This window comes from Hippocampus zosterae, chromosome 2 (assembly GCF_025434085.1).
Source record: "Hippocampus zosterae strain Florida chromosome 2, ASM2543408v3, whole genome shotgun sequence".
NCBI classification, from domain to species: Eukaryota; Metazoa; Chordata; class Actinopteri; order Syngnathiformes; family Syngnathidae; genus Hippocampus; species Hippocampus zosterae.
In genome coordinates, this window is record NC_067452.1 from 12,502,625 (window position 1) to 12,529,799 (window position 27,175).

Below are 27,175 nucleotides of genomic sequence, written 5' to 3' on the forward strand. Positions count from 1 at the left end.
TTCATTTTTATGAATTGCACCAGCATGCGAAGCACTTCTGAAAAAAGAATGGCTTCATACATCAACAGTGACATAATTTGCTTACAGTTAATCACGCTCCGACACGTTTCATAAAACACTCAGCACAGACTTTATGAACTACCGTACTTGCTGGATTTCCCGAATTCGCTGCAATCAGATAATTAAATGCAACAATGTCAGAGCTCTAATATTACTTCCACAGGTGGAAGAATTGCATGTTGACTTTATCCCTACCTCCCCGCATTGTGCTGCTGTTCAGCAAGTGTTCTTTTATGCTTCTTTGTGGGTAGGATACAAGTAGAACGCTGATTGTAATCATTGTTGTATCTTTATTTAAATGCACGGAAGGAGCTGTAATACTCTAATCGCATTCGCTAAAGAAATGCGTTTGTATTATTGTTTAATCCAAACTCATGTCTTCATCATCGTCCTTTTTGTCATTGGTGTCTCCGCCCTGATCCGACTTCGTGTCGGTCTCCATTGCTTTTGCAAACGCCTCCAGATCTGCAGACAAAGTGGAAAAACAAAACATAAATCGTACTTTTAAAAAAATCATAGTGTTTATTATGGCTGACAGTGGTCAAGATGCATTATATGAGGAAAAAATGCTTCTTGTAGTTGCACACATGCAGTGTTAATATTGCAGTGTCCCGAGAAGTGTACTACTGACCTCCATTGTTGGCAGCATCCACAGCCTCTGTTGGTAACCCGAACTGGTTCATCAGTGGCCCCAACTGCCCCGATGCTAGGGCGCTGCTAAACATGCTCATAGCCTGCAGGGAGCAAATCCAAAGAGCTTCAGGTTACCTTGAGAACATGTGTGTTGAATTGGAACGGAGGAAATGTACAAGGCAGCAATTGCACATGATTTCATGTTGATTCAAGGTTTCCAAGTGTGGCGATAATTGTTTTGATTTTTTTTTTTAAGCCAAATTTGTTGATATGTAAAAGTTAGGGATGTAACAGTGCTGGAAACATTTCAGTTTTAAAAGTCCGCAAATAATGCCACAGCATGTGACAGTATCCAAATGAGAAGTTTGAATACTCGAGTCGTACTGTAGTTTTCCTGACGTCATTGAGTGAGCAATTTGAAAAGTAAACACTGCCCTCTGTTGTCAATTTTGTGTAAGAAAATCAGCAAACCGTCTTCAAGATTTGTGATTGGAGACGCCCTGCTTGCACAAGATACATTTTTGATGTTACAATTTGAAAGGACACTGAATGGAAAACGATTTGCTTTTATTCTTACTGAAAATATTGTTCACATTGTCAGCTTAAAGGTGAAACACAAACTGAACCCTGTTTTCTCCAGGTGCTATACTGAATGGTTACATTGGCCTCGGTTTAAAAAGACACTCAAATTTCTCAGGTATGATTTCCAAAGAACATTTGCTTCGGTGCTGCACGATGAATTTTGTTGTGATATATCTTACACCGACCGGTGTAAATTTTGTGGAGCGTTCACACATATGAAGCTGCCTACTAAAGAGAAGCGTGTTAACTGGTGCAGCCCCACTTGTGTTCACATGGCAGTTTCTGCGGACGTGTAATAATATGGAAATAAAACATAGAGACATTGAGCAGGGCATGAGTAAATTGTACTTCCTTTTCCCCGCCTTGTTTGTGACATATCGAAAAACCATGGTTTACACTTCTCCAGACAAATCAACGCTGTGGTTTATCAGAAATCGTACAAGGATGAGAGAGAGAAAGGAAAGATGACGGAAGTACAACAGAGCATGAAAGCAACGCGTTCTACCCGTATGTAATAGACTCTTCTCACGCATAGCGCGTCTACTCCTGTAGCGTTCACATGTTCAATTTTATATCGATGATGCCCCAGGAATTAGCATTTAAACCGGAGTAAATTTTTAAACCACCTCCTGAGCAGGGTTAATTTTATTCGTTTAAGCTGTGTTCAGGGGCTACACCGGTATAACTTTTTACGTAAGAACGCTCTGCGGGGGGCAGCCCCGGTGCAACACCGGAGTAAAAGTTGCCGTGTGAACACCCCTTAAGACTGCCTAAACTCCTAAAACAAACAGACAAACAAATCAAATTGAAAACTTTGCCTGCTGAAACTGCGGAGAGCTGAGCGTGGTCTGCAGCTCATCCGTGCTCTGGAGCAGCGACTCCCCACTGGGCAGGAAGGGCATCAGTCTCTGCTGCACTTCAGGGTTGGCCAGGATGGGAGCCATCACCTCTGGAGTCAGGGCAGTGGCCAGGTCCACTGTGGGGAAAGACATCAGGCTTACAGCTTCCAAAATGATCACTTTTGTGGAGACCCCAAAAACGGAACGTGCGTTCAGCCATTACCATTGCATCGTCAAAGAGAGCAAGCCATTTTCAATACTTTAGATTGGATATTTTTTGGGGGGGGGGCACCTACACATGTGGATTGACTGACCAATAGTATAGATTTGTGAAAAAATTTGGTTGTTCCAGCCAAAACACCAGCAATATGCATTATAATAGCATTTTCAGTAAGGTTGCCCCCGATCACACAATTTTCTGGCTGATTTACTGATCTTTAACAAGCTTGACCTGCTGATCCCAATTTTTGCTGATCCTGAATCTTTTTCATAACAGCATGCACCTTCAGTGTTCCAATCTTGTATAATTTTTAAATATCGAACAATACACTTTGATTGTTTTAACTCGACATGAAGTAGTTCGCTAAATAACATGAAAACCCTCCGTGAGTCGTCACCTTACCGTGGTGGAGGGGTTTGTGTGTCCCAATGATCCTAGGAGCTAAGTTGTCTGGGGCTTTTATGCCCCTGGCAGGGTCACCCATGGCAAACAGGTTCTAGGTGAGGGGCCAGACAAAGCACGGCTCAAATACCCCTGATGAAGATTAAAATAAATGGATCGAAGTTTCCCTTGCCCGGACGCGGGTCACCGGGGCCCCCCTCTGGAGCCAGGCCTGGAGGTGGGGCTCGTTGGCAAGCGCCTGGTGGCCGGGCCTACACCCATGGGGCCCGGCCGGGCACAGCCCGAAGAGGCAACGTGGGTCCCCCTTCCCATGGGCTCACCACCCATGAGAGGGGCCAAAGGGGTCGGGTGCAATGTGAGTTGGGCGGCAGCCAAAGGCGGGGACCCTGGCGGTCCGATCCTCGGCTGCAGAAACTAGCTCTTGGGACATGGAATGTCACCTCTCTGGCAGGGAAGGAGCCCGAGCTGGTGTGTGAGGCAGAGAATTTCCGACTGGATATAGTCGGACTTGCCTCCACACACAGCCTGGGTTCTGGTACCAGTTCTCTCGAGAGGGGTTGGACTCTCTTCCACTCTGGAGTTGCTCACGGTGAAAGGCGCAGAGCAGGTGTGGGCATACTCATTGCCCCACGGCTCAGTGCCTGTACATTGGGGTTCACACCGGTAGACGAGAGGGTTGCCTCCCTCCGCCTTCGGGTGGGTGGACGGGTCCTGACTGTTGTTTGTGCATATGCACCAAACAGCAGCTCAGCATACCCACCCTTTTTGGAGTCCTTGGAGGGTGTGCTGGAGAGTACTCCTGCTGGGGACTCCCTTGTTCTGCTGGGGGACTTCAATGCTCACGTGGGCAATGACAGTGAGACCTGGAGGGGCGTGATTGGGAGGAACGGCCCCCCCGATCAAAACCCGAGTGGTGTTTTGTTATTGGACTTCTGTGCTCGTCACGGATTGTCCATAACGAACACCTTGTTCAAACATAAGGGTGTCCATATGTGCACTTGGCACCAGGACACCCTAGGCCGCAGTTCGATGATCGACTTCGTAGTTGTATCATCGGATTTGCGGCCGCATGTTCTGGACACTCGGGTGAAGAGAGGGGCGGAGCTGTCAACTGATCACCACCTGGTGGTGAGTAGGCTCCGATGGTGGGGGAAGATGCCGGTCCGTCCTGGCAGACCCAAACGTATTGTGAGGGTTTGTTGGGAGCGTCTAGCGGAATCCCCTGTCAGAAGGAGTTTCAACTCCCACCTCCGACAGAGCTTTTCCCATGTTCCGAGGGAGGCGGGGGACATTGAGCCCGAGTGGACCATGTTCCGTGCCTCTATTGTTGAGGCGGCCAATCTGAGTTGTGGCCGTAAGGTGGTTGGTGCCTGTCGTGGCGGCAACCCCGGTACTCGCTGGTGGACAGCTGACGGGTATCGACTGGCCAAGCGGAACGCAGCTTCGGTGGTCGCCGAGGCAAAAACCAGAGCGTGGGAAGAGTTTGGTGAGGCCATGGAAGCCGACTTCCGGACAGCTTTGAGGAAATTCTGGTCCACCATCCGACGTCTCAGGAGGGGGAAGCAGTGCACCACTAACACTGTGTACAGTGGGGATGGGGCGCTGCTGACTTCGACTCGGGACGTTGTGAACCGGTGGGCAGAGTACTTCAAAGACCTCCTCAACTCCACCAACACGCCTTCCTTAGAGGAAGCAGAGCCTGGGGACTCTGAGGTGGGCTCTCCTATCTCTGTGGCTGAAGTCACCGATGTGGTTAAAAAGCTCCTCGGTGGCAAGGCCCCAGGGGTGGATGAGATCCGCCCGGAGTTCCTCAAGGCTCTGGATGTTGTCAAGTCAAGTCAAGTCAACAGTATTTATAGAGCACTTTCAAACAGCCATCGCTGCATACAAAGTGCTGTCCATGGAGCGATTTAACTGTCCTGGTTGACACGCCTCTGCAACATCGCGTGGTCAACAGGGAGAGTGCCTCTGGATTGGCAGACCGGGGTGGTAGTCCCTCTTTTTAAAAAGGGGGACCGGAGGGTGTGTTCCAACTACAGAGGGATCACACTCCTCAGCCTCCCTGGTAAGGTCTATTCAGGGGTGCTGGAGAGGAGGGTCCGTCGGGAAGTCGAGCCTCAGATTGAGGAGGAGCAGTGTGGTTTTCGTCCCGGCCGTGGAACAGTGGACCAGCTCTACACCCTTAGCAGGGTCCTCGAGGGTAAGTGGGAATTCGCCCAACCAGTCTACATGTGTTTTGTGGACTTGGAGAAGGCGTTTGACCGTGTCCCTCGGGGAGTTCTGTAGGGGGTGCTTCGAGGGTATGGGGTACCGAACCCCCTGATACGGGCTGTTCGGTCACTATACCACCGATGTCAGAGTTTGGTTCGCATTGCCGGCAGTAAGTCGGAATCGTTTCCAGTGGGGGTAGGACTCCGCCAAGGCTGCCCTTTGTCGCCGATTCTGTTCATAACTTTTATGGACAGAATTTCTAGGCGCAGCCGAAGCGTTGAGGGGGTCCGTTTTGGGGGCCTCAGTATTGCATCCCTGCTTTTTGCGGATGATGTGGTGCTGTTGGCTCCTTCAAACGGGGCTCTCCAACTCTCACTGGAGCGTTTCGCAGCCGAGTGTGAAGCGGTTGGGATGAAGATCAGCACCTCCAAATCTGAAACCATGGTCCTCAGTCGGAAAAGGGTGGAGTGCCCCCTCCGGGTCGGGGAGGAGATCTTGCCCCAAGTGGAGGAGTTCAAGTATCTTGGGGTCTTGTTCACGAGTGGGGGCAAGGGGGAGCGGGAGATCGACAGGCGGATCGGTGCAGCATCTGCTGTGATGCGGACGTTGTATCGGTCTGTCGTGGTAAAGAAGGAGCTGAGCCAAAGGGCGAAGCTCTCAATTTACCGGTCGATCTACGTCCCAACCCTCACCTATGGTCACGAGCTATGGGTCGTGACCGAAAGAACGAGATCCCGGATACAAGCGGCCGAAATGAGTTTTCTCTGCAGGGTGTCCGGGCTCTCCCTTAGAGATAAGGTGAGAAGCTCGGTCATCCGGGAGGGGCTCAGAGTCGAGCCGCTTCTCCTCCTAGTTTTCAGTATTGCATTTGTACATGCCACGGTTCATGTTTTAATGTGATAAGTTATGGTAAAACAAGATATATTTGACTTCTGCATTCAGAAAATAACAAAAAGCAATTCCTTCCAATGCAGGTCACTGACAACATGTGTATGTAATTTGAAATCTGACTTCAGTTTGTTTTTTTTAATCAATTGGCCTTATTATTTTATCGACAATATGGAAGAGCAGCGTCGTTACATGGCTACTATGATTTATTTAAATTAAAACACACACACACACACACAAAAAGGACTGCACTCGTCACTCAAATGCATTTCACCACTTCACAGAAAAAGTGTTGGCTTGACCAATGGGGTGGGGGGGGGGGCTATGTACACACACTATCTCTACCTCAATTTGAGTCAGGAAAACGCTGATGGAATTCAAGTACTACAGTGGCCTCCTCACCTCCTGTGCTGCCAGCGGGCACATTCATGGTAGCCAGAATGCTCTGCAGGTCTCTAAGTTGGATGGGCTGCGTTGGGTTGCTCGCCACGGCTCCTGCTGCGGCGGACGACGCAGCAGGTGTGGGCGTGGGAGGAGTACTCGCAGGCGGGGATGCTGCAGAGGCGGCTGAGGGATTGACGGACGCAGTGGATGCCTGGGAGGCACCGAGGCGACTGGCGCCGGAGGTCGAGGTGGGCGTGACCACAGTAGAAGGACTGAAAGCAAATGGGGAGTCTTTTAACATCCTTCTGGAAGCCTAATCACATTCATGAGTAATCTTTGGACACCTTGTGGAGGAGTTGCTGGCAGCAGGAACGCTACTGCTGCTGCTACTGCTGCCCAAGAGGTTTGCTAACCCTGGGCCGGCAAGTGCGCCAAGACCACCTGCGAGTGGGACCGACAGCTTCGTTTGTAACTCAACATCACAATATTTTTCTGACATCACTCAAGTTCCATCAGACATACCAATGCCGCCAAGTCCAGCTGGTCCAATCAACTGCATGAGCTGGTTGTGGCTCATATTCCCCAGAAGGCTCTGCAGACCACCCTCGCCTTTGCATGAAAGCACAAGATGTTACACATTGCATGCTAACGTGGCAAAAGTACTCGCACCCTGTACTGAATTAAAAGTACAGAAATGTGTACTGGTATTCAAAAAGTAAAAGTAGCACAGATTTGGCTTTTGTCTTCAAAGTCCTATACCATCAAACATTTCTAGATACATAAATTCCGAAGTTATTATATATAACTAGCTGGTTCGCCGCCCTCCGGGCGGCTCATCAGCTAGTTCCTGCGGAAGGCTGGTAAGGTGGTGGTTCGCCGCCCTCCGGGCGGCTCATCAGCTAGTTCCTGCAGAAGGCTGGTAAGGTGGGCCTTCGGCCCACAAAAGTGTTGTTGCTTGGTTCAACTTTTTGTTCATCTTCATTGCTTATCGCGAAAATAAAGAGATGTTTAAGTGATGAAGTGGGAAGTCAACACCATCTCCATCCTGAAAAGGGCCCGGCAGCGGATGTACTTCCTGAGGCTGCTGAGGAAGCATGGCCTGCCACAGGAGGTGCTTCGACAGTTCTACACGGCAGTCATCGAATCAATCCTGTGTTCTTCCATCACGGTTTGGTTTGGGGCCGCCACAAAAAAGGACAAAATCCGACTTCAACGGACAGTTAGGACGGCAGAAAAAATCGTTGGCACCGCCCTACCCACTCTTGAGGACTTGCACACTGCAAGAATCAAGACAAGGGCACGGAAAATCCTCCTGGATCCCCCGCACCCTCCCCTCAGCCACTCCCTCAGGCAGACGCTACAGATCCATGCGCACCAAATCCAGTAGACACTTAAACAGCTTCTTCCCTCTAGCCATTAACTCCTTAAACAGTCACTGACATAGTCACTCTTCTTGCACCACAAAATGGTACTACAAAACTACTGGTTACTCTAAAATGGTTCAATTATTTTGTTGTTTAGGATGTACTAGTGCAGCGTGCTATACCGGAGACAAATTCCTTGTGTGTTCTACATACTTGGCCAATAAAGATGATTCTGATTCTGATTTAGCTCTACTAAATAACTAACAATTTTATAGCAATGCTTGTGGGTAGACAACATTTTTTCGCTAAGATGCCCGCGCGATCGTAGTGAGCCACTGCCTGAACGGCGCAGTGGCGCGGTGAAGTAGGTACGTTTTGAAAAGGGACAGATGGAAGAACAGACTGCGAGCGGGACGACGCGCAAAATATATATATATATATATATATATACAAATCATCCTGATAAGAACCCCTGGGTGCCCACAAATGTGCCTGACTAAAATAACACCCCTTGTTGTGACTTTCCAACAGTAAGCGGACTTTAATCCGCATGCTTATATCTGGACAAGTAATGACCAGTTGGCATGAGCCCCTGTTATTAACAGTGCTACATTAATTACTCACATAAGCGGTTTAAAAATCATGGCAACAAAACAGTCATAAAAGACATACTGTATAACGAAATTAGCTCGAATAGGATTCGCTTAGTTACCAACACAGCTGTGTTACACAACAACACACAACTTGTCCTGATGAGAACTCCTGGATGTCCATATATATATATGCACACAGTTAACCCCTGTAATCTATATATATATATATATATATATATAGATTACAGTCAAACCTCTCGGTTCTCGACCAATTCAGTTTTCGACCAAAAAATTCGAGTTTTTTATGCCTCGGATGACGAACAAATTTCGATTTTCGAAAAACTGAGCGCACTTGAATGCACCATTTGACTCCTCTCGCCTTCCTTACACGAGGCTTTCCATTGTGAGCAGACGTGTTCAAAAAACATTTTTATTTTAAAAAGAGCGTGGTTTCGGTTTTCGAACAATTTCGGTTTTCTGGAACAGTTTATGGACGAAAACCGAGGTTTGACTGTACAATAACTGAGATTGGACAATATTAAAAATTTATAGTTCTTTTGGAGGAGGGAGGGGGGGGGGGCAGAACAATAATAACAACAACAAAGCCAATGTTAGTTTAAGTGTGTGTACTTGTGCGTTACCTCCAAGAGCGGACAGATCATGTCCGCCACTGCCGCTGCTACCCAAAGTGCCGGGCATGGGCGGGTTGTTGAGATACTCGTTCACTTTGCGACAGTACTCCTCATCTTTGTCAGTCTTGGCCTCCTGAAATCAATATAGACTTGTATGCAACACGTGTTTATGGATATGTTGGGGGAGAGATCAGCAACCAGTATACCTGCATCCAGAAGAAAAGCCTTTTGGAGCCAGCTTTGAACTTCAGTACGTAGACACGGCCGGTGGTGCACTGACTGACCCGTTTGAATTCGCAGTCATCGGGGAAGATGATCAGGTCCTGCATTTGAGCATGTGGTTAAGATGAAAACCTATTCATACCGTAGCCACCGGACTGGACCGTCACTAGTCCGGAACACCGCTTTAGAGCCTTGTTTTGTTTGCATGAGTCTCTTTACATTAGGTACAAGAGTAGATGCTCAGGTGCCCTCTTTATGGTGCCACCCATCCTTGTCCATTCTTTCCATTTTAAGAGACCGTTGCAGGTAAACAAAAATGTGGGGATGTGCTTTCGAGGAATTGTTTGCCATCACAATGACTGACCAGTGAGTGGCAGTGCATGGGATGATATAGTACTTTGACCGTCATCAGACTGCTAGCCAAAATCTGATTTTTGGCCTGTCCGGATTGGAACTGGATGGCTCTTTTGTCATCTGAACACTCACAAAGGCCATCAGATTTTTGCGAGACAGGTTGATACCACATTAATAATTTAATATTGAATTTCTACAGGACGTGTCTATGTCTGAACAGCTCCAAACACACTGATTGCTTATGCTTTTCCGTGATGCTCAGGTTTTCATAATATTAATAACAATGATACAATGTAATAGTTATAAAATTAGTAATAGATATGAATTAACTTGAATGAATGAATTTAGCAACGGGCGGATTGTTTTTCCTTTGACATTATAGCTATCAATTACAACGCATGGTAAAAATTGTTTTCGCAAATTTTTGTTAAATTGTTAATTATTATCACTATGTATTTGAACATTATTGGTCAACCCTAAAAATGATAAAATGAAAATATCTGAGAAACTTGATCTGCTTGAGGTTTTCTGAATCAGGTTGAAAATAAGGGACACATACAGTCACCTCAAGATTAAAATTTGTTGTGGACCACTGTTATAGGTGCTTGTTTGTGTTACTTTCCCTGTTATGTCCAATCCTGGCTTGCTTGCTTCCTAAGGTTACTTGCTCAGAGAATGCGTGTGCTTTTTCAGTAAAACGTGAGGGCAAGGTGTGTCTCTTAAAAGAAACGTTTTGCAAACATCTTCCCTAAAGAAAACCGACAGCCACATACATCGTCCACATTTCCAGTGGTGCGATCCTTCCAGCAGAAGTGGATGAGGGAGTCGTCCGTCTGCTGGATGTAGACTTGGCCTTTGCGCTTGTCGGGCGTCACCGTGCTGCCCTTCATGGTCATCTTACCAGCTCGAAACTCCACCAGGTACTTACTGGAGGAGCCGCGAGAGCCGGACACCATGCTGGGGAACAAAGCTCCAGAGGCCATAATGATGTGATGATGATGACTACTGCAAGGTACAGAAGACGAAGAGGCGATCTTCCGTGACTGACCTAAACATTGCTGTTTTTTTAGCATTAAAGTGAGAGAAATGTCGTTTTGTACGTCTTTACCGCGTATTGTACGTACGATCGCTTGTTTGTTTTCAAATATTCTGGCTATTTTTCGACTGCACTCGCACTGGATGACGCTGCATCTTTGAAACCAGACGATTGTTCTCAGCTCAATGTTGACAGCATATAGCATTATAATTCATCTTACATTCTATAAGTGTAACAAACGACGTTTCGGTGGAGAAAATTTGTAAACAAGTGTTAAAACACCAAGAGGCTCTTACTTACGGTTGCTTGCTGTGCTTTATCAAAAACGGAAGTAGAGCTGATACGAGCCAGCTTGTTACGATTGGTTTGTAATGGTCACATGCTTCAATGTGATTGGTGGAGACATCTGTCACCGAGCTGAGCAAGGAGAAGTAGGATTGGAGAATAAGGTCACGTGTTTCATTGTGATTTGCCGATTTCTCTCATTTCAGTGAGGCTGAGAGACTGCGCTGCAAACTTCCACCGTGCAAAAAGTGTGCTTTGATTTCCGATCAACTCATTCATTCATTCATTCATCTTCCGTACCGCTTGATCCTCACTAGGGTCGCGGGGGGTGCTGGAGCCCATCCCAGCCGTCTCCGGGCAGTAGGCGGGGGACACCCTGAATCGGTTGCCAGCCAATCGCAGGGCACACATAGACGAACAACCATCCACGCTCACACTCACACCTAGGGACAATTTAGAGTGTTCAATCAGCCTGCCATGCATATTTTTGGAATGTGGGAGGAAACCGGAGCACCCGGAGAAAACCCACGCAGGCCCGGGGAGAACATGCAAACTCCACACAGGGAGGCCGGAGCTGGATTCGAACCCGGTACCTCTGCACTGTGAAGCCACGTGCTAACCACTGGACTACCGGGCCGCCCTCCGATCAACTCAATCACTACACATTATTCAAAAATCGCGAATGTTTCATTGTAACGTATTTCACAAATTCAATACAGTAATACACTACGCTTAGAATGAAGAAAATCGCAGGCGCACGTTTGTATGCTTTTTCAATTAAAATATGAGAAGGTACATTTTACATGTACCTGAAAACGTTAAGTGTTGCTTTGTTGTGTTTTAGTGGTTCATTAATGTTTCTCACTTTCATCTTATTATTTGCTATGAGAATACAGAGTAATCAACATACGGCAGGACCAGTTCATTTTCATGGTCCATATTTTACATTAAAATTAATCCTAAATTAACATTTTTAATCCTAAATATACCTGGTTTGTGTGTGGATGAGTGTCATGTCAAGAGGGATGATCACTGAACGGACAACATAAATTCTCAATTCAACCAACATCGCAAACAGGAAGCATAATGAATCATGCCCCTCTTGTGTCTGCAGGGTTAAAAGTGCGTGTAACTCAAGAAAGCGTTGCTCATCAAACAATACAGTCTGTGCAAAGGGCAGTGAGCCTCTGACTTTGCCGTTTTAAGCAATGTTATTGCTCAGAAACAATGTAAATACGCATGCTGTATCGCATTCATGATTCATATCTCCAAAATTGATTACATACACAAAGGCCCAATTCGATTCACTTTGATTTTCGATTCAGTTAAGGAAGGATTTCACGCGGCACCATTTTTACTTTCATATGGATGACATTTTCAGAAGTTACATGAAGAATAGAACGCAGTGCATTTATATTAATCATGTGTGCTTTATTGAACATGACCTGATCAAAACAAATAATTTCAATCAATTCCAACACCAAGGGCGGTCTGTGGAAATAACGTGTTGAACACCGTCATGAAATTCACCTTTTTGTGACCGTTTCACAAAGTATAAGTTCATGGCTATTTTCACATTTTTTAAAACCCCCAAAACGTCCACACATCTGCCTTCTAGCTTGTTGGAGCTGGTTTGAGTGATTCTGCTATGATATTTCGTGACAAGATCTTGCATGACATGAGAAGTCATGTGAATTTATTAGTAAAAAGACGCAATAAAAGGATTGATTTATGGCTTTTAAGAATTGATATTGTACTATGAAAAAGCAAATAGATGAAATTCGATTCATCAATGTTTTTCAATCCAGCCCTACGGGAATTAAATTTTTCACATTTCAGAGGGGTTAACTGTGTGCATCAGCTTGCATAGTTTCGAGCCCTATTCTGACATTGGACTTTGTTTGTGGGAAGAAAATGATAGAAGTCTTTACACTCACGTCAGAATTAACGGCTCTTGTGTGAATATAAAACGTCTGAAATATACAGTCACCGCTTTCGGATAAAACACAATATGCTTCGAATCCCTTTGTTTTGAAGTTTGATCTGAACACATCAGTATTTCACAAGATATTTGATGGCTTTGACATTTGTAAAAGATCAGCTTTGAGTGCCATGCATTCAGCAAAAAAAATCTACACATTAGCAGCTACATCAGAATGTGGCAACCTACAATAGCATTTTACTGTGGACGTAAATGTGGGGAAAACCATCTTGCTATTGCGAGAAAACACTCATGATGTCTTCAGAGCGGGTTAGTCGGCTTTTTTATTCGGTAACGCATTAAAGTAGCATGTGTTTAAATAACCCCTGACATTTGAATGCAACTTGATAGAAATAGGTTGTGCGTTGACATGTAACAATGAAGGTTCACGTGTGAACTTAAAGGGAGGCCAGACTGCATGTCCTACGATTCAAATCATTTTACAGCTGCGTAGCATTGACATCACGTGGGCTATGATTAGGAGAGCACATCAAAGGCGAGTATAGCGGGAATTATGATTAACATCTACAAGAGTAAACTTAGGAGAACCTTTTCCATGGGTGGCATGGACATGATCAGTTCAAATGCTACCACAGATGTGTCCAATACGGCACACTTATCTTAAAATGCAGAGTGAAATGAAGTGAGAACATCTTCTACCGTCAGTAAATGTTTGGACAGTCGGCGAAGTTCCTGTCAAAGTATTCGCCCTCGTAGAGCCAATCCTCCGCACCAGTGTGAGGGTTGACTCCCAGCTGGAACCACCTGAAGGGGCGTGAGCAAAATGTTTGAGAATTATTTTCGTGTCAGTGTGTCAGCCTCGCCTAGCTTCATAAACTCCTTAGCTATTTGGCATTTATCAAAAACAGTCAAATTAAACTTCATGTTTTTAATCAGGCTGTTCTGCGTAGAAAACCTCCGCTGAAGCCATCCTGTGCTACCGAAGTGTGACGTTATATGGCTGTGTCCAATTTAATGGGCTCCGGAGGCTGCATTTTCATCCACATGACTTGAGTTCCAGCACACCTCGACCGCACCTGGTTTCCAAATTCTAGAAAGACAATTAGCAGGCTGGGTCCTTCATCGCTGTGAAAGGCGCCTTCTCACGTCGCATTCGTGGACCGCATAAACCGTGGCGAATTTGGACAGGCTTCATATGAATTTGGGAAACACGTGCGGTAGAGTCACGCCAAACTGACGTCATGCTGCCGAAAATAAGATAAGATAAGATAAGATAAGATATCCTTTATTTGTCCCACACTGGGGAAATTTACAGCCTCCAGCAGCAAGAATGTATGTAGAAAGAAGAAAGGAGAAAGAGGAAAAAAACAACAACAAACATCTTTCAATAAAATACAATATGAGCACAATGGATAAATCGCAGTACTATTTACAATTTTACTTCACATAATTTAATTATTATTATTATTATGATTGTTATTTTTATTCATCAGCCTGACAGCAGTCGGTAGGAACGAGCGTCGGTATCTCTACTTCTTGCAGCGCGGGTGTAACAGTCTCTGGCTGAAGGAGCTACCAAGTGCTGTCAGGGCGGGCTGGAGGTGGTGGGAGGGACTGGCCATCATAGCTTTTAGCTTAGTTAGCATCCTTCTGTTGCCCACCTCCTCCAGAGTGTCAAGGGAGCAACCCAGGACAGAACTGGCCTTCCTGACCAGTCGCTCCAGTCTCTTTCTGTCCCGGGCTGAGATGCTGCCTGACCAGCAAATGCAGCCTTTGGAGGACCCAGCCTGTGAATTTGAACACAGCCTATTATCAGGTCTGGCCAACCCGCGGCTCATAAGCCAAATGCGGCTCTTAAAGCCCTTTTCACACTAAACTTAGCAGTCATCAAACCCATTCATTGTGTATGTGGCCATAGAGGTGGAGGGAACCACAGAATGGAACATTAGTGGGCACCGTCGTGTGGCTGGAGGACATATGGTGACGACGACTGCAAGGCACCTCCGCTTAAAAAATATTCCATCAGAGAATGACATTAGAAAGTTTTGAATATGAGATGGACTGGCCGAACGATTTACTGCTATTTTGTCAGATTTATATACCGGTAAAGACCTGAGGACAATGGAGGCACCCTTGATAAATACAGTGCAAAATCTGGGAAGCATCTCCTGATCGAATCGGTGATCAATTATCAGTTTGTACAAACTTACTGATCGGCCCCAAAAATCCAAATGGCGTAAAGCCAAATATTATTATTATTACTCCAATGCAATATACAATGCACCTTTATTCATACAGTGCATATTATAACAGCTACAGCTGTAACAAAGCACTTTACAAATCACATAAGAATACAACAACAACAAATGCAAAGAGTAAATACAAACCCAAATGAATGATACGAACACATATACAACAGACATGAAAAAAACAATAGAAGAGTGTCAGTCTCATATTGGGCGATAGCCAAAGAATAAAGATTTGTCTTTAAACGGATTTTAAAAATGGACATGGAGGAGGCTGTCCTAAAGTTGAATGAAAGGTCATTCCAGAGAAGGAAGGACCGGCAACAACAAAAGCTTGATCCCCTCTGAGTCTCTGCTTGGTCCTCGGTACCTCCACAGTAGCGTCTGGTCCACAGACCTCAGGCACCGGTCACGTGCGTAGGGGTCGAGGAGCTCAGATAAGTAAGCCAAGGCCATTAAAATGTTTGAAAACAATTAGAAGTATCTTAAAATGAACTCTAAGATGTGCTGGGAGCCAGTTAAGGGAAGACCGAATTGGGATAATGTGCTCATCCTCATGAGCTCCAGTTAGGAGGCGAGCAGCAGCATTTTGAACCAACAGATGATGCTTGGGGAAAAACTGTCTGAGTCCAAAATAAGGTGCATTCCAGTCATCTGGCCTAGATTTAATGAAGGCATGAATTGGATCGAAGTGCTGCTGGGAAAGGAAGGGCTTTACCATACAGGAGCCAGCTGCCTAAAATGAAAGAAGCTGGCTTCAACAACAGCACCACTTTGCTGGTCCAATTTAAAATCACTGTCCAATTTAAAACCCAAGTTAGAGACTGCTGGCTTCAGATGAGAAGTAGAGTTCATTTTAAGATACTTCTCTTTAAGATACGATGCCCCAGTCAACAGGATGGGATGTGCAAGTGCCACTGGAACCAAACACCACAATACTGTCTTCTCTTCATTGAAATTAAGAAATTCAGGGACATCCACGCAACACAGTGCACACAGTTCGATACCTGGTTGACAACTTCTTCTCATCCTTGGATAGCTTTCGACGTGCGGCCCTCTGTTTCTCCTCAAGACGCTCTTTCTCTGCACTTGCCGTGTCTGTGTAAGTACACAAAGTCAGAACTACAGAAGAAAAGCCGCAGCTGGCCAGATGTTGCAGACGGATGCTACCCAAGTCTCCACTCTCCATTGCTCGGATATCAGGCCTCTGCCGGCAGTCAGTTGGCGCCAGTAGTCGCTCCATGCCAGGCTCCAGCTCATTTAAGGTCACGGCAAAGCTGGTAAAGTTGTACATCTGAATGAGATGACAAGGATTAGCATGAGCCACGAGAACTACATGGTGTGGGCATGTGCGTAACACTAACCTGTGCCGAGTGATGAGGCCGTGGTGATATCCTCCAGAGTAAGGCACTTCCTGGTATCACAGTCACAGTCTCTTGAACTGTATTCTCACCATCACAGCTATGTCCCTACATACCCACACCCACACACAATAACATATATGAAAGGACAGAACTTGATGCAAACAGCAGCGGCACACACCTACACTTGCCACAAATTATACAGATCTCTCAAGCAACAATGCACATCATTGCAAAGCATTATGGATCAGTGCTGGCAATGAGCTACTCACTACACTTAGGACATAACGGATGCAGAAGCACACTAAAGATACCAAATACAATGTTTTCCCTTACCTGCTACTCATGCCACTGCATGTTATTGTAAAAGAAAAGAAAAGAAAAAAGAATCCACAAAATCCATAATGGAAGACTAAAAACACATGTCATAGAAGAAACAATCTTTGCAATGTTATTTTTGGGCAGCAAAGCAAAAGACTTTGTCTTCCCAAGTCCGACGCTGCGGTCCACCGCTCATTGAGTGATACGGCCAGACCGGATGGGCCTAGACAATCAAATAACTTATAGCTTGAGACTCCTATCACGCGCCTGATGATTGATTTTGTCATGTACCAAATAAATCGGAAATTGAGACATACTGACTAGGGGACTTGGTTTTGATACATTGCTAAATTTACCCTACACTTTCTTAAATTTAAAAGTCAGCAATTTTCAATTATCCCTGACCTGATGGCTTGTACATCCATTCATCCATCCACTTTCCAAACCGCTTTATCCTCACAAGGGTTGTGGGGTGTTGCTGGAGCCTATCCTAGCCGTCTTCAGGCTATAGGTGGGGGACACCCTGAACACCCTGAAAAAAAAGTTGCCAGCCAATCGCAAGGCACACAGGGACGAACAACCATCCACGCTCACACTCACACTCACACCTCGGGACAACTTAGAGTAGTGGTTCTTAACTTGAGTTCCATTGAACCCTAAGGCAGAGGTGGCCAACCCGCGGCTCGCGAGCCGCATGTGGCTCTTTGGCTGGTTCAATGCGGCTCCCGGGCTTTCTCATGATAAGCATCGAAAACGCCTTGGCGGTGGCGCTTCCATTCAAACAACGGTGTTAAATTCACAGAACTAACTACGTCAGCCTATCATCGAGCCTGTTACTTGACTGACAATCAGGGCAACCAATCAGATAACAACTGAATCACTGCTCGAGCGCTAACAACGGTGCTCAGCGCTAAACGCTTCAGCTAGTCAGCATTAAAGGTCGGTGTGACCGATATGTCAATCGCGATCGACCCGGACCGAGTGGCCTGGTCCCAAGTCGAGCGTGAGCATTGGGAGGAGGAATTGAGGGGAGGTGGACTTTCTATGAATGAAGTTCCGGCTGTCGCTCATCTCAGTGTGCGTGCCTGCCTGTGTGCGTGCGTGTGCGTGTGATTGTGTATATGCTTGCACGTGCGCAATGGGGTCGATGACCATGGAGGTTCTTCGCTTGAAAAGTCGATCTTCGGTCAAGTATGTAGCAAGCTGACCCAAGTAGTAAGTAACCACTGGAGCTTGTGAGTGTGTGAGTGTGTGAGTGCGTGCGCGATGTGGCTCTTTGCAGTAACAGTAAAAAAAAATTGGCTCAGTCTCTGACTGGTTGGCCACCCTGCCTGAGGGGTTCGGTGGGTCGGTCCCAGGGGTTCGACGGAGCCTCTGCCATGGGGGTTAAGACACGCTTGACTCAACATGTCTTAGTTATGACACACCCACTCGGCCATCACTGGCTCCAGATGATCACATTACATTGCTTGTCCAATCAGTGCTGCGGGACATTTAGTTTGCTGAGTAAGCAATGTGTGACTGTTGTGATTTCTATGTCTTGAATTTGTAAAAAGTCATTGTTTTTCACGAATGAAGGGTTCGGTGAACGTGCATATGAACTGCTTGGGTTCGGTACCTCTAAGAAGGTTCAGAACCACTGATTTGGAGTGTTCAATCAGCCTGCCATGCATGTTTTTGGAATGTGGGAGGAAACCGGAGTACCCGGAGAAAACCCACGCAGGCATGGGGAGAACATGAAAACTCCACACAGAACTGGAATCGAACCTGGTAACTCTGCACTGTGAGGTTGATGTGCTAACCACTGGGTTACCGGGCCGCCATGGCATGTACATCAAAGGTGAAAGAAAGTTTTCATAAAAAGTTCAGTCATTCAGGAGGTCACATTTTGTTCCAGAGAGCTTGTGTCACATGCTTAAACTCAATATGCTGATTGGAAAAAAGAGGAGATATGAGTTCTGCTATTGATTGCTCATTCTCAAGTGCATGGATATTTGTCACATTAACTGAATTCGCGCATTCAAAATTTTAATTTTTATTCGTAAAAAAAAATCCTTCATTTGGTGTAAAAAAAGCGGAAGCCTTCAACACTAGGAACTCCTCACTGTCAAAACATGGTGCTGGGAATGCTTTGGAAGTATTTTTTCAGCCATGGACCAGGTAACCCAGTCACAGTAAATGGTACCATGAAAACAAGAAGTCCATCAAGATTCAACAACATTGGGTAGTCTGCAGAGAAACCTGGTCAGCACACAAAACAAATGCTTTGCAGTGGCCCAGCCCAGGGACTGATTCTAATTCAAACACAAATTTGTGGAGTGAATTCAACATCAGGGTGATGGCAAGGAAATTCCTTCAACCTGAAAAAGGTGACGCTCATGGGCAAAATGGGCAAAAATACCAGTGACTACATGCAAAAAGTGGATAAGCAATTATCGGAAGCAGTTTATTGCTGTAATAGCTTTTCTATCGATTACTGAGAAGAGTAATCATAAAGCTGTTGACCAGCGTTATGATTGATCATAACGCTGGTCAACAGCTTTATGATCACAAATTAGCTGATCACAAAACAACTAATTTTCATCAGAGATGGTTTGGTGTGTCCCTAATGTATTTTAGACATTGATTTACAAAATGTCTTTCCTATTTTTTCCAAGAACATCAGAATTTTTTTGTTACCTTGTGTATAAATGTTTGTGCAATATGATAAATAATAATTGCCATCCATGGCTTACAACTGCTGCAACTAAGAGGCACTCCAAAGGAGACATACCAGCCGGAAGTCCGTTTCCAAACACTGGTTATCGCGTCAGACTCCACATCGCCCTCACTCTTCCGCCCACCCTCCATGACATTCGCCCAACGAGGCACTCTAAAGCAGCCACAATAGTGGCTGTTACGAGAATTGGCATTTTAGGTGAACGTGACATCTGTGTTGCGACACCGAATAAAAACTCGTAGCCAGTGTGCGTGGGAACCATAGGTGTTTTTAGCTCCATATAGCCAATGCGGTTCCAAATACACTGACCTCCTTCAGCTTCTTTGAGTCTGCTCCTGCCTTCTTAGACTTCTTATGTGCTTCATAAACCTTGGGCTCCACGCTGTACATGCACTCAGTCCATTTGCCATAAATCATGCGGCATTTCTTCTTCCTGGTTCAGTAGCACAGATGCAAACCGGATGCAGTTAAAGATTTCTGGCACACTGAACATGAACAAGTTGGACTGCTCTTACCTGCTGTCTTGTATGTGACCCTCCACTTTGTGCAGCTCTTTCCCAAACATTCCACCCGGTTTGAAGTTCAACACACACTTCTCGCCTGTGCTAAATCATCACCATCAGCACAATGTCAGTACTGTAGTATAATCGCTGAAAATGCGTCCACGCTTACAAGAAAATATCTGTCATGGTACCTGTGGTTAACAATCTCTACTGTTCCGTACTGCTCGATCCAAATCCTTCCTATAATGACGTTATGCACGCAGCACATTGGGTTGGACCATGTGTATGCTTCCTTATGTCTGAAAGAAATTCACAACATCTTCAAGAATGCTTTGATAGTTTGATTAACCAGGTGTCACTGATTTTGAGGGCCCCCTATCCTGCATACCGTATGTTTCTATCCTCCAACATGCCTGCTTCAAATGATCAGGATCGTTATCAGGCTTGTGCCGAGCTCGCTGATGGTTTGATCATTTGAATCAGGTGTGTTGGAGGAGGGAAACATCTAAAACAGGGGTGTCCAAAGTCGGTCCTGGAGGGCCGCTGTCCTGCCTGTTTTCCAGCTCTCCCAGCTGTAACACACCTGATTCAAATGATCAGCTCATCAACCAGCTCTGGAGCAGCTTTAGAACAATCCTGATGATATGAATCAGGTGTGTTGCTCCTGGGAGAGCAGCCAGCGGCCCTCCAGGACCGACTTTGGACACCCCTGATCTAAAACATGCAACACATGGGCCCTCGAGGACCGGAGTTGGCGACCCCTGGTTGGGCTCGGCGATCGGAAGTGCCAATCCCTTCCGTTGCTACTCCCACAAGGATCGCGTTGTTAAACGCCCGTTCGCTGACGAACAAGACCCATATTCTGAGAGAGTATTTCCTTTCCAATGACTTGGATTTTCTGTGTCTGACGGAGACTTGGGCAGGTACTGGTGAGTACAACGCTTTGATTGAATTGTTGCCACCTGACTGTGGTTTCCTCGATACCCCGAGGACATCAGGCCGTGGTGGAGGTACGGTGAGCATCTTTAAGACCAATTTCAACTGTAAACGGTGAACATTCACCACATCGGCCACCAGCTTTGAAGCAACCTTCTTTGAAGTTGGTCGTGTTTTCCCGGTGCTTTGTGCTGTCATTTACCATCCTCCTAAATACAACAAAGACTTTTTAAGCGACGTTTCAACCTTTCTTGCGGAAATCAGGCTGAGATATGATCATATCCTCCTAAAGGGGGATTTTAAGATCCATGTGTGCTGTCCGGAAAAACCGCTAGCAAAATACTTCTAAAGACTTATCAACTCTTTTAATTTTGTGCAGTATGTGACCAGCCCGACACATGAACAAGGACATATTTTAGACCTTGTCCTTGCTCATGGTCTACCGGTGTCAAATCTGGAAGTCCTTGAAAATGTGATTTCTGATCACATGGCAGTTTTATTTGACATAGTTTTATCGCATGCTGCTGTGAAATCTGGCGCTCCTAGTTGTAAACGCCGAATTTTTAACCCTCGCACTGCTAGTCCTTTCTCTGATGCCTTTAATAACCATTGCGTACCCTCGTCTAACACAGGGGAACTCACCTCTTGGTTCGACTCGTCATGCAGTGCCATCCTGGATTTGGTGGCTCCTTCAAAAACTGTGCTCCCAAAACCTAAACCCGAGCCATGGTTTAACGACATTACCCGCGCAGCTAGGCAGGGGTGTCGCAAAGCTGAACGCAAGTGGAAAAAAGACAAATTGCGTGTCTCTTATCAAATTTGGAAAGACTGTTGGCGTAACTACCAGCTCACAGTAAAAGAGGCCAAAAGAGAATATCTGTCGGACCTTATTCTAGCTAACCATCACAACCCATGCGCACTATTTAAAACGATAGATTCTGTACTCAAACACCCTCTGCCTACTTGCTCGGATTCTTCACCCGAGATGTTCAACAGATTCCTACAGTTGTTCATTGATAAGGTCTCTACAGCTAGGACTCCGGTCTCAAATAACGCATCTGACCCCTCTGTCCATGTTCCATGTTCAGCTGTAATAAATTATTTTGAAACTGTGTCCTTGGCGCTTTTGGAGGATGTAGTTCGCCAGACCAAGCCATCTGGCTCCCCTTGCGACTCTCTTCCCCCGCACTTCTTTCAGGAGGTTCTCCCTAGTGTTGGCGCATCCTTCTTGGATATCATCAACAGCAGCCTCTCTTCTGGTGTAGTTCCCCAACAGTTTAAACATGCTGTGGTCCAGCCCTTGATCAAGAAACCTGGTCTTGATCCAGATGTGCTGTCAAGTTTCAGCCCCATTTCCAAACTGTCCTTCATTTCCAAAATTCTGGAAAAAGTGGTGCACATGCAGTTGAAACTTTTCTTGGATGAACATAACATCTTGGAGGTCTTCCAGTCAGGTTTCAAGACGATGCATAGCACGGAGTCAGCCCTGTTACGCGTTTCTAATGCCATCCTCCTGGAAAATTACTCTGGAGACCACGTGTGTCTAGTTTTATTGGACTTAATTGCAGCATTTGATACAGTGGATCACATTATTCTGCTGACTCATTTGCAGCACTTGGTGGGCATTGGCGGCAGTGCTCTTGATTGGTTTAGGTCCTTTCTAGCTGACAGAACTTCTTGTGTCAACCTTGGCTGCTCTGAGTCACGCACTGCTCCCCTGTCATGTGGTGTTCTGGGGCCTCTGCTGTTCTCGCTGTATCTGCTCCCATTGGGTTCCATCTTAAGGAAACATGGTATTCCCTTCCACTGCTATGCAGATGACTGCCAGATCTATGTCCCACTGAGCAAGAAAGACGCCTTCTCATTAAGGCCACTCCTATCCTGTCTGGAAGAAATAAAAACCTGGATGGCACAAAATTTCTTGAAATTTAACGAAAAGAAGACAGAGGTGATATTGTTTGGTCCCAGTGGCCCTTGTACATTGCATCCTGTAGACTTGGGCCCCCTGTCTCCTTATCTTAAGTCAACAGTCTCAAACTTGGGCCTTAAACTGGACAGTGATTTCAAACTCGATCGGCAAATTGGTGCCGTTGTTAAATCCGGCTTCTTTCACCTTAGACAGCTGGCCAAAATAAAACCTCTCCTCTCACATGAACACTTTGAGACAGTAATTCATGTTTGTCACATCCCGGCTTGATTACTGCAATGCCCTTTACTTTGGAGTCAGCCAGTCCTCCATTAAGCGCCTTCAGCTGGTCCAGAATGCCGCTGCTCGTCTCTTGACTGGTACTCGTAAGAGGGAGCACATAACTCCGACTCTGGCATCCCTTCACTGGCTCCCCATTCATTTTAGAATGATTTTCAATATCCTCCTCTTTGTTTTTAAATCTCAGAATAATCTCGCGCCACCTTACCTCTCTGAGCTCATCCGCCCCTACACACCTGCCCGGCGCCTCAGGTCTGTGGACCAGACATTATTAGAAGTACCAAGAACTAAACTGAGGCTAAGAGGGGATCGAGCCTTTTCTGTTGCTGGTCCCTCTCTCTGGAATGACCTCCCACTGAACATTCAGCAAGCCTCCTCGCTGCCCATCTTCAAAGCCCTCCTCAAAACTCACTTGTATTCTTTGGCATTCGACTCAGCATGACTTAGATTTGTTCTTGGTTTTACTGGTTTGGTGCTTTCTACCGTCTTTATTACCAATTTATCTTACTGTTTATTATGCATGTTAAATTGCTCCATGCACAGCACTTTGTATGCAGCGATGGCTGTTTGAAAGTGCTCTATAAATACTGTTGACTTGACTTGACTTGGTTTAACCAGTCTGAGACAAAAAGGTAGAAGTTTTGCCTTCAGCCAATGACATTATGACATTAATAATTTCTTCACCATGTCACGGTAATTTATTTGCTTTTTTAAAGTCCCTAATTAGCTACAGAACATGACTTCAGGATGGCGTTGTATTGATGTTGGTGGCAATAGTTTGTGATGGTAATATACTGGACTCAACTCCAGTCAGGAAGGTGAGTCAAGAAATGCAACCTTGTGCTACCGGGAACAACTTCATAATAAAAGTGTACCAAGGCACAGCGTTCACTTCAATGGACAGTTAGGACGCCGGAAAAAATCATTGGCACCGCCCTACCCACTCTTGAGGACTTGCGCACTGCAAGAATCAAGGCAAGGGCACGGAAAATCCTCCTGGATCCCCCGCAACCTGCCCACCACCTTTTCCAGCCACTCCCCTCAGGCAGGCGCTACAGATCCATGCGCACCAAATCCAGTAGACACTTAAACAGCTTCTTCCCTCCCACTCATTAACTCCCTAAACAGTCACTCACGTAGTCACTCTTATTGTACTACAAATACTGCTACTGGTCACTCTAAAATAGTTCAATGATTTTCTGCACCAACTGTACAAACTGTCATAGTATTGTATTCTACCACTATTCACTTTTGCTCTGCTTGATACTTTGCACATTGCCTCACAGTTGTCACTGGGTGGTACCACCGCACTACGTTTCACTTGCATTACGAAATGTCCTTGCATACCCATTTGTCATGTCCTTGTTTACGATAATACTAATGCAGCGTGTTATACCGGAGACAAATTCCTTGTGTGTTCTACATACTTGGCCAATAAAGATGATTCTTATTCTGATTCTGATGTATTATTTGGTAAGGTTTATTTTGATGTTAGCCTTCTCAATTCAATGGCGGCATGTTATCATCATGAATACCATGAAGAAGTGTTGCTGAGGCTGGCTTGATTTATTTCCTGAGTCAGAAAGGGTTTTTTTTTTCTATTCTTAAATATTGAGGTACTTAATTTACCTAAGGACTCATTTCAAACCTAGTAAACACAAATGTGAGAATGATTCAAAGAGAGTTTTTGACATTTTCCTGGATAAATATTCCCTAAACGTGGTGCCCCCAGACTCTGGTGGCCTGGGAGAATTGGCATTACAGTCAACCAACCCACAAATTACAGTGCAATATGATATGTAGAATTATATAAAAATGTCCATTGTGCCAAATAACCCTATAATTTTAATGTCATTATTTTGATGTGTGGGTGTAACGCTGACAACTCCTACGCTGTCAGAGTCCCACTAACTCTGGCTTTAAAGCCACGCTGTCACCGGGTCATCGGCCCAGGTCGCTAAATCAACAGCTTTGAAGTTGCAGAGGTTCTACTTAACATGAACTCACGCAGCACAAGCTGGAGTACTTAACATTGGGTTAGCACTCTCGGCATGACTAATGGATTTACACTCAATGCAACCGTTACACTACTACAAAAATTAGCTTCTTCTTGGTTTGAGTGGTCACGCCTGGAGAAAAACAAAGTGATTACTATACATTGACATGTCACTGCTCAACACACATTGCCACAGGTGCAAAGATAATAATTGAAATGTCAAGGGAAAACACAAGAAAGTTTGACAAACATATACAGCTTAGGATGGCCCATAGAAAATGTGCATCTCAGCTCACAGAACTGTTTTTCTTAGGTAACAGAGGATCATTAAGAATACCGTTAAAGCACAATAAGCAGTATCACTGAGAGCGGTAATATCGTTCCAACCGAATATCAACAAGTTCTCACTTCAATAACTCCAGCGTCATGGTGCCTCTAGGTTCGGCCTCCACACTTTTGCCCCAGAATGTGAGTTTGGGGTAGACGGATCCATGGAATGCAAATTCTTGCTTCAAAGACTCTGCATGGAAGGCACTGACGGGAGGGTGATGGCTCACCTGCTCCGAGATCAATCTGTAGCCATCTTCCTCTCTTCAAAAAAGAAAAAAAAATATTTAAGAGACCAAATGAATCTGACTTTTTGGGAGGTGGAAGCACAAGCCTTCTCAAGCATTCTTTTGTACCTTGTGAGTTCAAACGTCTCCCCCAATAACGGATTAAATGGCTTTCCAGTCCGTTCCCATTGAGATGCTAGAGCTGAAACCGCAAAGGCAGCAACAACCTGTTGTTATGGGAGCGGGGGTTGGGGGTGGGGTGGGGTGGGGGGGATGGGGTTGGGGTTGGGGGTTTATGTTCAGTTTACTTCAAGATGCTGTCTAGACTTGCTCCGAAAATCCCAATTTGCCAATTGAGCCGACATCAGTGAACAATTTCCAATTGAAACATTACTTCATCTGACATATTTTCGGGGTAGGAGTGGGTCTTAAAATTGACCTTAAATAGTAAATAGAGAAGACTTAAGAGGCACTTATCTACAACAGACAATTCCCAAAGCATTTTAGAAAGCCAGACATTCAATTATTTGGAAACGTATTAATACAATCAGCAGCCGCATTGCTGACGCATTGTTTTAACAACATAATAGTTATTCAAAAGGCTTAAGTAAAACCTGATGTTGTATTGTGGCCTATGGGTTGTCGGTTATTGCACCTTTGGTGTTGTAAAATGATGGTAAATATTCCTTGTGGCAAACATCCTGAATGCTGGATGGGTAAACTTTCATGCTATGTGGTAGCGACATATGGAGACAAAAATATTAGCGAGAGTGTGCCTTGACTAGATGATGATGCTCATTTAGTCGCCATCTTGGGTACCGGTATGTTTGCTCCAAGTTCATTTTAACTCAATTAATTCTTTAGCGATTTTGTGTATGTACTTGTGTGTTTACAGCAGGGAATTATTGGTTATTGATATTGGTTGAAATTTCGAGTGTTAACACCACCATGCTAAGTCCTGAGCAATTTTTTTGGGGTGTGTGTGTGTGTGTGTGTGTGTGGTGGGGGAGGGGTAATTTAATAGTTATTGCTCTCCAGGGACTTGCTTATCAGTGTATCATAATAGCAGAGTAGCTAATGTGTGCAATTTGAATAATAAACCTGCTGCTAGCCAAACCACCCGCTGCTAGCCAAACCACTCGCTGCTAGCCAGACCACCCACTGCTAGCTAAAACACCAGTCGACCTACACCATACTCTACGCATGCCTCCTCTTGCCTCTACGTCCGGCTGCAGCAGCTGCATCCGCCTTGCCAAAAAGATTGCTGAACTGGAGCAGAGAATCTCCACACTTCACTATATCCGAGATGCTGAGCTGCAGATGGACACAATCATCTTCGGTCCTGGACAACCAGAGTTGCCATCTTTCACCGACACAGCTGCTGCCGCCAAACCTGCTTCTCCCACAGTTGACAAGACCACCACTCCTGATCCCGCACCCGAAGACTCCCTGCCACTCGTCGATCCAGATGACACCTAGGCACGACTGGGTGCCAAGCCCAGGTTCATGTCCAGCTCCACCCCCCACGAACCTGTGTCAGAAAATCCTGTCCACCCTTTCTCCTCCATTGCTCACCGCAGTTCTATCCCTCAGTTCACTCCGGCCCCGCAGCGCACTGTCCCTGGTCTACTCCCCCACACTTCCCCCTCCACTTCACCGCCACAGACTGAACCTGCGCCAGGATCC

At 45.6% G+C, this 27,175-nt stretch overlaps 2 protein-coding genes across 3 annotated transcripts in view; both read right to left on the minus strand.

The window, feature by feature from the left end:
* Positions 1-111: 111 nt before the first annotated feature.
* On the minus strand, positions 112-10,402 carry adrm1 (ADRM1 26S proteasome ubiquitin receptor). Its single transcript, XM_052058143.1, has 9 exons — positions 10,158-10,402; positions 9,015-9,131; positions 8,818-8,941; positions 6,742-6,828; positions 6,564-6,660; positions 6,238-6,491; positions 2,094-2,251; positions 692-794; positions 112-525 (listed from the first exon to the last, which is right to left on the minus strand). The coding sequence occupies exons 1-9, from the start codon at positions 10,365-10,367 to the stop codon at positions 422-424; spliced, it is 1,254 nt and encodes a 417-aa protein (XP_051914103.1). The 5' UTR covers positions 10,368-10,402; the 3' UTR covers positions 112-421.
* Positions 10,403-12,115: 1,713 nt separating this feature from the next.
* The window catches only part of LOC127595998 (oxysterol-binding protein-related protein 2-like), a 29,494-nt gene continuing 14,434 nt past the window's right edge, over positions 12,116-27,175 (minus strand). For both annotated transcript variants that reach the window (XM_052058128.1, XM_052058127.1), the window contains exons 6-14: positions 25,619-25,716; positions 25,344-25,526; positions 19,989-20,096; positions 19,810-19,899; positions 19,604-19,727; positions 16,258-16,362; positions 16,064-16,187; positions 15,901-15,991; positions 12,116-13,451 (exon numbers count right to left, since the gene is read on the minus strand). In XM_052058128.1, coding sequence (XP_051914088.1) covers positions 13,349-13,451; positions 15,901-15,991; positions 16,064-16,187; positions 16,258-16,362; positions 19,604-19,727; positions 19,810-19,899; positions 19,989-20,096; positions 25,344-25,526; positions 25,619-25,716 — 1,026 coding nt within the window. In that variant the 3' untranslated portion in view covers positions 12,116-13,348. The remainder of the gene's footprint in view (positions 13,452-15,900; positions 15,992-16,063; positions 16,188-16,257; positions 16,363-19,603; positions 19,728-19,809; positions 19,900-19,988; positions 20,097-25,343; positions 25,527-25,618; positions 25,717-27,175) is intronic.

Excerpts from the sequence above, each read along its gene's own strand:
- adrm1 (XM_052058143.1), bottom strand. The coding sequence starts at position 10,367 with ATGGCCTCTGGAGCTTTGTTCCCCAGCATGGTGTCCGGCTCTCGCGGC. Across the intron at positions 8,942-9,014 it reads GGCTTTTCTTCTGGATGCAG|GAGGCCAAGACTGACAAAGA; the intron begins GTATACTGGTTG and ends TATTGATTTCAG. Across the intron at positions 6,829-8,817 it reads TGATCTGTCCGCTCTTGGAG|GCGAGGGTGGTCTGCAGAGC; the intron begins GTAACGCACAAG and ends TTTCATGCAAAG.